The sequence below is a fragment of the Chrysemys picta genome, chromosome 21 (genome assembly GCF_011386835.1).
Source record: "Chrysemys picta bellii isolate R12L10 chromosome 21, ASM1138683v2, whole genome shotgun sequence".
Taxonomy (NCBI): Eukaryota; Metazoa; Chordata; order Testudines; family Emydidae; genus Chrysemys; species Chrysemys picta.
The window spans coordinates 5,087,513-5,100,379 of NC_088811.1; the positions used below are offsets into that span (position 1 = coordinate 5,087,513).

Below are 12,867 nucleotides of genomic sequence, written 5' to 3' on the forward strand. Positions count from 1 at the left end.
CCCAAACTTTAGACATTCTCCATGAACGGGATTGGAACCCTGGAGCCAAGGTAGTCTGTGTGGCACGCTGCCCCACACCCTGGAAGCCCTGAGAGTGCGGGCTGCTAAGGAGCTGTGATCCTGGGAGCAGGGCTTCCAGCTCCCTGGCATCCCACCAGGTGGGCTGCTGAGAAGCCAGGCAAGCGAGCGGGCAGGAAACTGGACAAGGCTCCACTGAAATCCTGCCTGGGGTCGGTCACAACTTCACTGAAATCAAACTTTCTGATGAAGAGGCGTTCTCAGATGGAAAATGTTCCGTCAGAATTTCTAACCACTTCCCTACGTCCCATGTCTGCATTGTAGGTCCTGTCTCCCATGAGTCACAGCCAGCCTAGGGAGCCTACTGATGCCCTCGGACAACCAAGATTCAGACCCCAGTTCTAAACCTGGAGCACAGCTCTCCCTTTACTTACTCCACTGCCAAGAACAGAGCTTTCCTGACACAGGGATGCATTGAATATGTAAAATCATATTCAACCCCTAATCCAGTGAAAACTGGAGATAGAGAGAGGATTAAATGTTCCATCCCAGGGGTACAGAAAGCCATTACTCCACATCTGAACAGCTTTATTTTCTGCTGCCAAGAAAGGGGAAGAAGAGGTTTGCACTGATTTGATGTGAAGCTGCAGCAGCAGAACATCGCAGCACTGCCTCCTGCAAAGCTACAGACTCAAAATATTTACACTGCAAGTTTCCTCCTGCTGGAATGCGGCTCCTAGCTTACGAGCTATTGTTATTTAGCATTATGTAATGCATGATCCCATTTGTGCACATCAGTACCGAGGCCTCTAAGCGCCTGAATGTTTAAATGACTGCCGCTGTATCTCTGCAGGCTGAGCCCTTCTGCACTGTTCCTAGCGCTGCGCCTCATCCCAAGGCTGAATTATTTACTGGAACAAGGCCCTTCAGCTGCCCTTCAAAGAAGAGGCAATTCCCCTTCCCCTCTTTATACATAGGACTGAAGTGGGGCAAAAAGCAATGAATTAATTTGTCCATCGTGCCTTCCATAAATAGCTCTTTCCAGTAGGATTCTTTAGGAGAAGAGCCCCCATTTGAATGCTATTCTACTACACTGCTTGGTATCATTTGGTGTAGTAACTGGTATGGGATGCAGCTCAAACGACATTGACTTGTTTGAAGATGGACAGCGGGGCATCCTTACGCAAAAGATTAATTGACTCCATCCTCTCTCCCTGCCTTCTTCACCTCCAAATCCCCATCCAAAGAGAGCCAGGAGCTGCACAGTGGTTTTGGTGGTGATGGGAATGAAGAAAGAGGGTATGTTTATTCTTGTTTCTATTATAATACCACCTGCAGGTTCCAGTCAAGACCAGGACCACATTGTGTAGGAGCTGTACAAACACATAGCAAGAGAGTCTCTGCTTCAAACAGCTTGCAATCTCAATAGACAAGACAAAGAGGGGGAGAAAGGAATTGTTCGCATCTCCATTCCACAGACGGAAACTGAGGCAGGGCCTTTTGTTTTTAAATTAAGGCTGGGATTTTTTAAGGAGCTGGACACCCAGCTCCTTTAAGCACCTTGGAAAATCCTAGCATGAGTCACTTTGCTGAAGGTCACACGGAGTCCATAGACACAGTGGGAACTAAACCCAGATCTGCTGAGTCCCACTCCAGTGCTTTAACCATGACATCGTCCTTCCTCCCAACAAGGCAAAGGGCTAACACTTAGTTTTTCTAATCTGGCCAGCTCTGTTCTATCCCTCTAGAACAGTGGTTTCCATCCTCGGGGCCACAGACTATGTCTAAGGCTTGGTCTACACTAAACCCCCAAATCGAACTAAGGTACGCAACTTCAGCTACGTGAATAACGTAGCTGAAGTCGACGTACCTTAGTTCGAACTTACCGCCGTCCAGACCCGGCAGGCAGGCTCCCCCGTCGACTCCGCGTACTCCTCGCGCCGAGCAGGATTACTGGAGTCGACGGGGAGCACTTCTGAGTTCGATTTATCGCGTCCAGACTAGACGCGATAAATCGAACCCAGAAGTTCGATTGCCTGCCGCCGAACCAGCGCGGTAAGTATAGACAAGCCCTAAGATTTCTAAAGGGGGCTGCACCTGCATTCAATAATTTTAGGGGTCCGCAAATGAAAAAAGGGGTGAAAACTGTTGCTTTAGAAGCATTATGTCTCCCCGCTGCATTAGCAGCACAAACACAGCTCTGCCCAGCACACAAAATGTGAGACCATTTCCCCCCCCCCTTTTACAAGCAAATCTCCAGCCATCCAGCAAAGTGGCAGAGATTGCTCACAACAGCCTCATCCATAAAAACTACAGGCACAACTTCCAAAAGCGCACACACAGCACCCCCATCTATTTTCCATAAGACAAAGCCTGAGAGGAGCACGGCATTTACTGGTGCAAATCATTTTTCTCCATTATTCACCAGCTCTGGGCCAGGCTGTTAGCTCCCACCCAGTGCTCTTTCCTCATCTCTCTTCTTTAATGAGACAACCTGGCAACATTTTATTTATATCCTTTTTATAAAGCTGGATTGGACTTGCCATGCGCACTGCCATTTACAGATACCAACCCTTCAACAAAACTCAACCTGGTCGGCCTCTTTCTCCCAGCCCCTCCCAGAAATGGCTGTGAGCAGTTTGCCACCTCCTAGCCCTCAACACAAGTTTCCAACAACAATGGGGTTTTTGAATGAAATTAACTCTATAGCTCTCTCCCCTTCCCTCCTCTGCCCAGAGGGAAACATATTCCCTGCTTCCTACCTGGTGCAGTGGCAAGGGCTGTGCGTGTGCCGAAAAGTGATATTAATGGTTTATTACAGGGAAATGAGAGGCTTTGCATGCCTCATTGCACTCGAAGCATCCGATGCCGCATGCTAAACGGGGATGGTGGATGTGGACCGACAAATATTTATTATGATTAAGGGGAAAGCCAAATAGTGCCATTTACGCTCCAAGCTAAATTAGCACCACGCGGCAAAGCTGATTCCCCACCATCATTCAGGATTAACCGTGATTATGCGCCTGACTCCATCATCATAGAAAGCCTCCCAAATAATAAAACATGGACTTACAAACTAAACCCCCCTCAGACTGGTGCTGTGTCTGATGAAATGTACTCCATGCCCCTTGCAAAACCAGACAACCCTCTCTGCCCAATGACACGATTATTGAACAGGCGGGGCTCGTAACAACTCACGTGACAATGCGCTTGGCACCACATGAAACAGAACCGGGTTTCAGGCAGAGACGGGAAGACTGATCATAAAGCCTCCGAGTGCTTTCCTTATGCAAGTCGCCCCACCGTTTACATTCCTGAACGGCAGCTATGGATGTACTGAGTGAAGTGCAGAAGGGACAGGCACTGCGCATGCTTCCCCTACGCATCTCTAGGACCCCAACCTGCATTCCCTCAGCTTTTCCAGTCCCATGCTCCAATGCAGCTGATTTGCGGCTCTTCCTGCCCCAGTGATTGTGAGCAACCAGATCCCTGCTATTTCAGTCTCAAACAGGGACTGCCCGCTCCATGGCAATTCTGTGATGGGAGCAGGCGTGAAATAGGACGAGACTAGAGATTCTTCCACTTGGGACATAGGACACTTTCGCTGCAGTCATTGCCACAGCAACCGCCTGATAGGACTGACTCCCACTGCAGGCTCTGATGCAGAACCCCGCTTCCCGGTGGGGTCCACGTTGGACCGAACTCCCCAGCAGCTGGGTCGAGGAAGTCTTCAAGAAGCAGAGATCCTGTTTCCATGATAGAAAAGCAAAGCATAGGAAAGCAGGATCGAAATATCACCCCCTGGGATTTAACTTCCCTCAATTTTTATTCCTTATGACGCCGACATGAAAACAGGGTCATTACTGCCTAGTAATCCCACGTAACCCAGCTCCCTCTTGCTCCAAACGCGTCACAGTTCTTCTGTTTGAAACTGCAGCCTTCTCCGCATCAGCCAACGGTGCAGACACATGCAGATCAGCCTTCTCTGCTAAGTGATTGAAGCACAGGAGCCAGGAGATCTGGCTTTCTGCTTCAGACTCTGCCCCAGACTTTCCTATGAACAAATCAGCATTGTGCCTCGTTTCCCCATCTGCAAACTGCAGATGGGATTTACCAGCGTAACGTGTGGGCTGTGAAGATTTATTCGTTAATGGTTGCAAAGGGCTTTGAGATCTCGGGATGGAAAGCACTAGGGAAGGCAAAGGATTATCATTATAGCAGTCAACAGACAGAGCCTGCTAAGGAACAAAAGGAGCTCTTTGCAACAGGATGTCCCCATGCGTCAAAGCAGAAAGCAACCACCCAGGAACTGAAATACCAGAGTATGACACAAGCACCAAGCTGCCTTAAATAGAAGGGTTTTCAGAGCTCTCTGGGCAGCTTCAGCTGCTCTGTAAGACTAAGCAACATGTGGGTGTCCCTATTTACAAACAAAAGCATGCTGTTACTCTAAAAATACAGCCTGGCAGATCTCTTGTATTCGGCTACTAATACAACTCACACTAATAGAACCAGCCACCTCCACTCGCCCTGCATTTGGCAGTTCAGCCAGGTGTGTACTGGCTGCAGTGCACGCTTAACCCCAGGCTCTCACCTCGGTTTTAGCCCAATCCCACTACTGTCCACACACACACACACACAAACCGGGCTTACCTGAGCTCACTCGCTCAGTTGGGGGTATAGCTTAGAGCCGGACAGGACAGGCTCTGACCTGTCTACTTTGCAACATGATGCAGTTGAAGATAGATTGCAGAGCTTCAGTTTTGACAGACCTCCAATGCCCTCCCAGGCCTGTAATTTCCCACTCTTCCACCTACTTACTTCCCAATCACCTCCTATGTACTGGAAGCTTGCATGCAAGAGACCAAGGGGCTGTGGGGTACAGAGAGACAGACAGAGAGGCTGTTTTGGGAATATCATCTGCCAATTATAACAAACGCTCAACCTACTGCAGATAGGTCCTTCATGGGCATATGGAAGGACATGCAGGATGGAAGTATCATAGGCTTTCCTAATGACTCACTCCTAAGAGCCTGGCTACTTCCATGACATTAACTGGAGCCAATCGGAAAAGAGATTCACTGAAGTTTTTACTTCTCCCAATTTCACAAGCACCCCTAGAGTTAATTAAGTTAGGGTCAATCAGAGGAGTAAATCACAGTGATTTCCATGCAACTTAATTGTATGATTAAGGACACCAGAACAATAATTAATAGAAGTCTCCCAAGAAAGCTGGTTCTCTAGAACTCCTAGGTGTTGCCAACTCCTGACATGTTATTGCAAGTCTGTCTGTAAAGGCCCAGCTCCTGGAGTCATGTGATTAGACGAGAATCTACACCTTCATTAATAAAAGGTAAGTTTTTAGATCTCATGATTGCAGAGAGAAGCTGGATAATGTGAATCATAAAGGCTCAAAACCAGAAGGCAAATAAAAAGAAACTCAAAAGTATTAAAAAATGCATAACTTGGGGTGGGGGAGAAGGGCCAACACCTGATTTTTGAATGCTTGAGGTTCCCAATATGGTTTCTTTCCAATTTCTGATCCCAAGATCTTTGAGACCAGCAGCTGATTTTTTTTTAAAAGGGGGCAGAGGTTTGGCCTTATTTGCCACAGTTTTTGGGATGGTGGGGGTTCAATCATTGTTAATTAATATGGTTTATTATTCCCCCTCACTGAAGTCAAACTAGAACTGGAGTTTTGCCATGGATTTCAAACAGCACGTTTTAGCTGCTGATTCTTTAAATTCCCATGATGAGATGTCTTTGCATACACAAAGAGCGACTCAGTCTATATTTAGCTATTGCATATGGTGAAGTTCAACACAGCGTATTCAACACGAGGCACACATTTGTTACATTGCCAGCAAGGAGATCTCCCATGCACACAGTGGCCACTGCAGCGCACACTCAGCGAAGAAACAAGGGAGTCCAGTGGGACTTGGCGTCAACAGCTGGGATATTATTAGCCTTTTTGTGGTCTTGTCTGCTGCAGAAAGCACCACAGAACTATAATTCTGCAAAATTAATATTCAAATGGGCAGTCAGGGCTCCCATGCAGCCAGCATTTTTAATAAGGAAAAATATCAATCACAGTAATCTATACTTTAAAAAAAAAGTTTCATGATTTACAAGTTGAGATCAACTCACAGGAATGCACTCAAATCAAAAGTCATACTGTTATTACAGTAACACACCTTCTTCAGGCTAAAAGACTATTGGTTTTTAAAAGGAAAGAACAAGACACACTGATTAAGCCAAAAAAGGGAAAGAGGGCAGAGCTGAGGGCCTGAAGTTAGGCTTCTAAATCCACATCCAAGCACCCAAATAGAAGAGACCTAATTTAATAAAGGGGTTGTGCATGCTCCAATCCCATGGGTGTCATGAGAGTTGCAGGTGCTCAGCACCCGTAAGCCAAGTCAGTTCAATTCGGGAGTCTGTGTGTTTAGAAGCCTACCATTAAGCATGCAGCTCTGGAAATGTAGATCTTTATTATTCTTAATATTTATTATACTAATGTACATCAGGGGAAGAGAGAGAAAAATGAAAAGTCAACTCTGTTATGGGTTGAAAAAGACAAAAGATTTTCACCTTCTTGATGTCCGACTTTTGGCTGAGTTTCCCAGATGGTGGCAGAGTGGCGACTGTAAAATTGTTTGGATCTTCACAGTCACGGATTTTGGATTCCTTTATCAGCGAGTCAAGTTTCTTCTTTGCTATATTTTCTACTCGCTTCCGATTGGTGGAAGCCTATCAATGAAATACGGTCATTAAATGAGGGCACAGTGGTGTGAAATCTTCATTTCTCCAACAAGAGGCAACACAAACTAAAACAGTACATTAAGGGGGAAAAATAAGAAGAAAATGAGGCAAAAGAAATGGACTGAGGCTTCACTCTAATGGACTATTATTAACTACTACTCCCCATGCTAATAGTCCAGCCGCCTCTTAGTTTGTTCACTATGAAATACAGTAACATTGTCAGTTATCTGCAATTATAAGAGTGCCCAGTGTTGGGCTTCACAGCAGATATGTAGGCATGTGAAGCCCTAACCTGAAGCCACAATGGAATGAAAGTTAAACATTTTGCAAAATAAATAAATAAATAAATAAATAAAAACAACTTCTGGTTGAATGGAACCAAAATCGCTTGTCAGCAAGGCTGTTCATGTGGCATGGGCTTTGTTACCAAGCCATTGATGTGCTACCTGGGAACAGTTGGTATTGAGGTGATTCCTTGGAGACCTGACTAGTGCAGGCTCCATTCTGTAGTATTCATTTCCAAAAAGTCTGATCTATTTCACAACAGTGACTGCGCTTTGCCATTCTCAAGGCGGTTCCAGTTTTGCACACCCACAAAGGCTGAATAAAACATGGCATTTCTATTGCTCATCAAGTCTGAGGGAATATAAAGAGCTCAAAACCATCAACTATTTGCTATGGAAGAGCTTGTGTCTGCAGCCACAGTGCCTGCAGGATTCAGTTGGAATGGGAGCAGCTGGAGAATCAGGCCTTCCACAGTTAAAAGGCAGCATTTATTGCATGTTCCTGCTCCCTTTTTCCATTCAGGCTGTTGAACGACTGAGGTGAGGAGCGGTGTGGGGGAACAGAGATGGAAACACGGTTCTCTTTTCTAGCCATGCAGTTTACATGGAGCAACTCTCAACTTCAGATCTTTGGAAGGTTTAAAAAACAACAAACAAACAAACAACAACCCACCACCCTCACAGATTGCGTTTGCTTAACGGGCCTTAGAATGTCCTGATTAATTCCATCAGGAAACAAGCTGCCGTTTCCCATGCTTTCCAAAGCCTCACTCTAACGTGAGCTGGGTCTAGAAAATCTGGAATCCCAGATGCTGGCACAAGTCAGAGTAAAACAAATTGTTAGTTAATGAAGACAAAGATGTAAGCAAAGCAGTGCCTACAGGGGCTTTATGGAAAGTAATGTGCCCAGCTCTAAGATGTAGCAGGGAAAGTCTCTTTATAAAGAAGAATGTCTCTCTTACTAGCTTCCAGCTTTCTCTGCCTGTTTGAAGAAGGAAAACTTCCTTCTTTTAGACAGACGCTCACGTGAGAGCTGTGTCAAAGAGGGCTTAAGAAAAGCTACCAATGGGAGAGTCACAAAAGTTTGCTTTTGCCCAAGCATCCAGAAACGGGAGTGTTTACTTGAACTGTCTAATAAAGGAGGCTGGAAAGCCTGTGAGAACAGGCTCTTGAAACACTTCCTGGTTCCAGCAGGGATGTGGAACCGGCTCCCTTGTTGCTTTCTGATACGGGACAAAGTCCAGGGAACGAAGACAAAGGCAGGTGGAAGATATGAGGGAGAAGAACAACAAGCTACATGAACCTGGCCTATGGCAGTAAAAAGGTTCAGTTCAGTTTGGGTTGAAATCTGCAGACGTGTGTATCTCTAGCTGCTCCGTATACACAACCATAAAGGCAGGGGGATCAGATTGTCTAGTTCATGTGAATGTGGGACTTGTAGTACAATTTGGTTTGCTTTTCACCTCAATACTCTCCAACAATTTTTTTCTTCCCTGCTCCACATGTTCATTCCTTGGTAACAGGACTGATCCCACAATGTAAAGCCCGGCAGGCTAACCTCTACCACCACCCTAAGTGTACAGTACCTTCCACTTTGAATGGATGTAATGCCAGGCAGAGAGAGAGACAAAAACCATAGGAGCAAAGTGTCAAAACATTGCAGATCTCAAGATTAAGGGGAAAAAATTAAAATGTGCTACAGTAGAAATATAACCAAACAAAACCAATTCTCCTCCTTAAGATGGATTTCAAGGTCCTCCCCCTCTTCCATGCTAGCACAGCTCTAAGGAGAAGTTTCTCTTCTAGTCCTAAAACAAAACAATTGCACTCATAATAGGAGAGAAGGAAATAGTCTAAAGGACAAAAATAAAGGGCCGCAAATGTGACACACGTCCAAGGCAATTTTGTTTAATGTTATTAAAGGTTTCTGCTGTCCCTTTTATATTAAGTTTCCATAAGCTGCAATGCCATCCTCACTGCACGCCAGAAGATTAAGTGTCAGAAGAATTTTACTTCTAAAAAGGGACGAATGAATAAGGTGTTTTCAGGCTGAAGTAAGCAGAAACGAACAGCTTATTTTCCTTTTAACACTTTTGTACAGTTAAAGCCAACTAAGCACAGCATTCAGCATGTCAAAAAGTGCTCAATATAAGGACCATTGAAGCTGGGGAAATTATTCTCCAGAGAAGGCCAGTTTGAGATGGGATGGGAAGCATTGAAAGGGGGCTCAATTTTTTGGAAGAATACTCCACCATTCAACCCACCAAGGTACCAAACAACCTGCAAGGTGACATTGTTATCACACACACACACACACACACACACACGTGTTAGAAACAAAAGCAACTGGACTGCTGTTACCCACTGTCATTTACCATTGATTAAGCAGCTGCAGTTCTTTTTTGCAGTCTATTCTCTGACACATGGAGTGTCAAGTTTAAGAGTTACAATGAATTTTTATATAGATAGATAGATAGATAGATAGATAGATAGATAGATAGATAGATAGATAGATAGATAGACAGATAGATAGATAGATAGACAGACAGACACATACATAGGTATGGCTCTCTCCCACCCCCTCCATAGGGTATCTTTGTTACATTTAATATATACACCCCAATACACGTAATGTATATTTATGGATTGATTTTTCAGAGGTTCTCACATTTGCAGCTCTCAAAAGACTTCAATGGGAGATTAAGTTGTGCAGCATTTCTGAAAATCAGATCATAGACATGCATTGTACGTCTCTCTCTCTCTCACATACACACGGAGACCCCACCCTCGTGGGCCTGATCTGCAGAACAACTGAGCGCCCCCAACTCCATATGAAGGTGACTGGAGCTGTAAGTGTTCAGCACCTCTGCAGGGAAGAAAGAAAAATAAACCAGGTCTGTCCCTATCTGGAACATTTGATACTAGAGCTGGTCAGAACGTTTTTGACAAAATAAAATTTCCCCAAAATGTGCAGTTTTGTCAAAGCCAAACCATTTTGTTTGGCTGCAGACTGTGTCACAATGTTTTTGACAAAGAGTGAGACTCTTAACTCTATAGCATGGACGAGCCAACTTCAAGTTCCTGCTCTGCCTGAGTCAGAGTCATCTGGGATGAACAACTCTGTTTTCAGTCAGACATAGGAGGGACGTGAACCGGAGTTTCCCACATGCCAGGCCAGGCCAGTGCCCTCACAATGAGGCCACCCACCCACTCACTGAGGTACTCCGCCTGAACTGAAAACCTCAGGTTTTGATACTAAGACAGACATTTAGACAATTCCATTTTTGTGAAAAATGTTTGAAAGTTTAGTTTTCCTCCCAAATTCCAATGCAGATCGACCATATTTTGAAGCCTTGAAAAGTTGCCATGAAACAGATTTGTCACCCTCAGGTCAGCTCTCTCTCTCTCTCTCTCTCTCTCTCACACACACACACACACACACACACTTTAAAAAAAGGTCTCACAAAGTTTGAGAACCCTATCTGCCTGAACCTACTTTCACATTCCAGACCCCATATGAACTCAGCATTCATCCCACCGCAGTGGAACAGGTCAATATACATTTGTACTCATGTATCCATTTTACTTACATCTCCATTCATTAGTTTGCAGTCATCATCAATCTCATCAGCACTGTCCTCATCAGACACTTCCCCTTCCTCTGCATCATCACTAATGGTGGCTGGAAGTTTCTTGCCCTGGAAAACAAAAGGATTAGACAGGCAGGTCAACATGCATCTCTTGGTACAATGAAAGGAAAATGATAATGTGTAACTGGAGACATGAGAAGGGCTGGGAGTCCAGACAGGTTTTCTGGGGTCTGTGGAGTCCATATATCATGGGTTCAATTAAGTTTACTTAAGGTTGTCAAGTGACCCACTCAAGAACAAGAAAGGACTCTCCTTTAGTCCATATTGTAGGGAAGAAAGCATTTCACCTCCTTGGTCCTTTTGCTATAATTCTTGCCTTGGGTAATCCCAAGGTGGACTGAACTAATGCAAGAAACCTAGTCAGGAAGGAAATGGTTACGAGGAGAGCTGCTGCTAGGGGCCAGATTTTCAGAAGAGTTCAGTGTCCAACCACTCCAGAGGTTCTCAATGGGAGCTCATGCACGGTGAGCAGTTCTCAAGGTCTGGCCGTGGAATCTCAGACCAAAAAGGGGACAGAATCCTTCATTGGTGAGTGGACATGGCTTGGAAAAGCCTAGCTTCCTTCTCACATTACATATACACCTAGAAAAAGGGTACTGCCCATCTATCCTGCCCGCCCAAAGGAGATACCTTCCCTTCCATTGCTGCCCATCTCCCTCTCTTTCCTCCAAACCTAGCTGCTACTGTCCCTCATAGTAGCTGCAATGAACCACCTCAAGCCAGAGTGAGGACTCCAGATTTCATAGTATTCTTCTATGTGTGCCCCAACTCACAGAGCAAAGGGTGGCAGAGGGGAATGAGCCTGAATTACAGCTTCAGGCAGTGACCTGGACAGATGTTTGAAAGTCTGAAAGTGACTTGGAGCTTTTTCCAAGAACGGGTAGAATCCTGGAACCTTTCAGAGCCTTCTGGACTAAGAGCCATCACTGCTGCTGAAGGGCAGGATTTAATGGGGGCTTAAATCTCCTCGACGGATGCGATCACCATTTGCAGTAGCTGAAATTGCAGCAAAAGGAAAAACAGGAGCTGGTGATATTATTTAAACAGCTGAGTCTCCAGCTGCCCTGTCCATTCAGTCCACACAGGAAAGAGATTTAATTTCATCCGAAAGGGCAGTCACTGATATTTGCCAGCACAAAAAGCAAACTCAGCATGTACAATTAAACCAATTAATCAGTACAGCCCCAGCAGAAACTCTTTGACCTCGTAAGAAAATATTCACACCACCAGAAACACAGAGTGTGCCAGCCCAGGGCCCCAGCATTTCTGACTCTACCAGAATAGCAGCATAGGTAAAGTAATTCATATTGAAACTGTGGACATTTAACAGGTAAGTAATATCAGCTGAAGTGCGATTATTCCTGAAGACAGGTATTTATAGCCTTGCTGAATCAGAGCAGGGCAAGCAGCATTCATTTCTGGATCAGTTTGAGGTGAAGGCTTGGTTTGAGACCATCATGCCACTCTACGACAGTCCACCCCTGCATTTGTCTCATGAGAGTCCTTGCACTTCTTTGGTATGGGGTAGGTCAGAAATGCCACAAGGAAATCTTTTTAGGGCATTTCCACTTGGGTATGAAACTTGAAGTGAGAAGGAGGTGAAGAATACAGGGGATAGAGAAATAGAACCATGGAAACAGGTTGCCCCATGTTTTTTTCAAACCTCAAAGACTGGCACAAGTTTTGAGTGGTCTCTTAATTGATCTAAGCCAGGTGGCCATCCCAACTCAGAGAGTAGCTGATTGGAGCCTAGCTCATCTCAGTCCCAGGGCACTCACCACAATATTTGCACTCACCAGTGTCTCTCTCTGCTTTATTCTGTGTTATATTAGGCCTGGTCTACACTTAAAAATTAGATTGACCTACCTATGTTGCTCAGAGCTATGAAAAAATATCATGCCCTGAGATCTGCAGTTAGGTTGACCTAACCCCTTGTGTAGACGTGGCTAGATTGATGAAAGAATTCTTCTGTTGACCTAGCTACTGCCTCTCAGAGAGGTGGACTTCCTACATCAATGGAAAAACCCCTTCCATTGGTGTAGGATGCGTCTACACTATGGCGCTACAGCAGCACAATTATGCCGCCGTAACATACCCTTAATCCCATTTGTTCTGGTTTCATTCCATCTCTAAAAACATCCTTGACATTTCCAGTG

The 12,867-nt window shown here is 45.1% G+C and overlaps 1 protein-coding gene across 3 annotated transcripts in view; it reads right to left on the reverse strand.

The window, feature by feature from the left end:
• Positions 1-12,867, reverse strand: part of PLCH2 (phospholipase C eta 2) — a 321,195-nt gene that overhangs the window by 43,196 nt on the left and 265,132 nt on the right. For 2 of the 3 annotated variants that reach the window (XM_065575187.1, XM_008167192.4), the window contains exons 11-12: positions 10,652-10,759; positions 6,607-6,765 (exon numbers count right to left, since the gene is read on the reverse strand). In XM_065575187.1, the coding sequence (XP_065431259.1) occupies positions 6,607-6,765; positions 10,652-10,759 (267 nt within the window). The remainder of the gene's footprint in view (positions 1-6,606; positions 6,766-10,651; positions 10,760-12,867) is intronic. The other variant, XM_065575186.1, reaches the window with a different exon arrangement.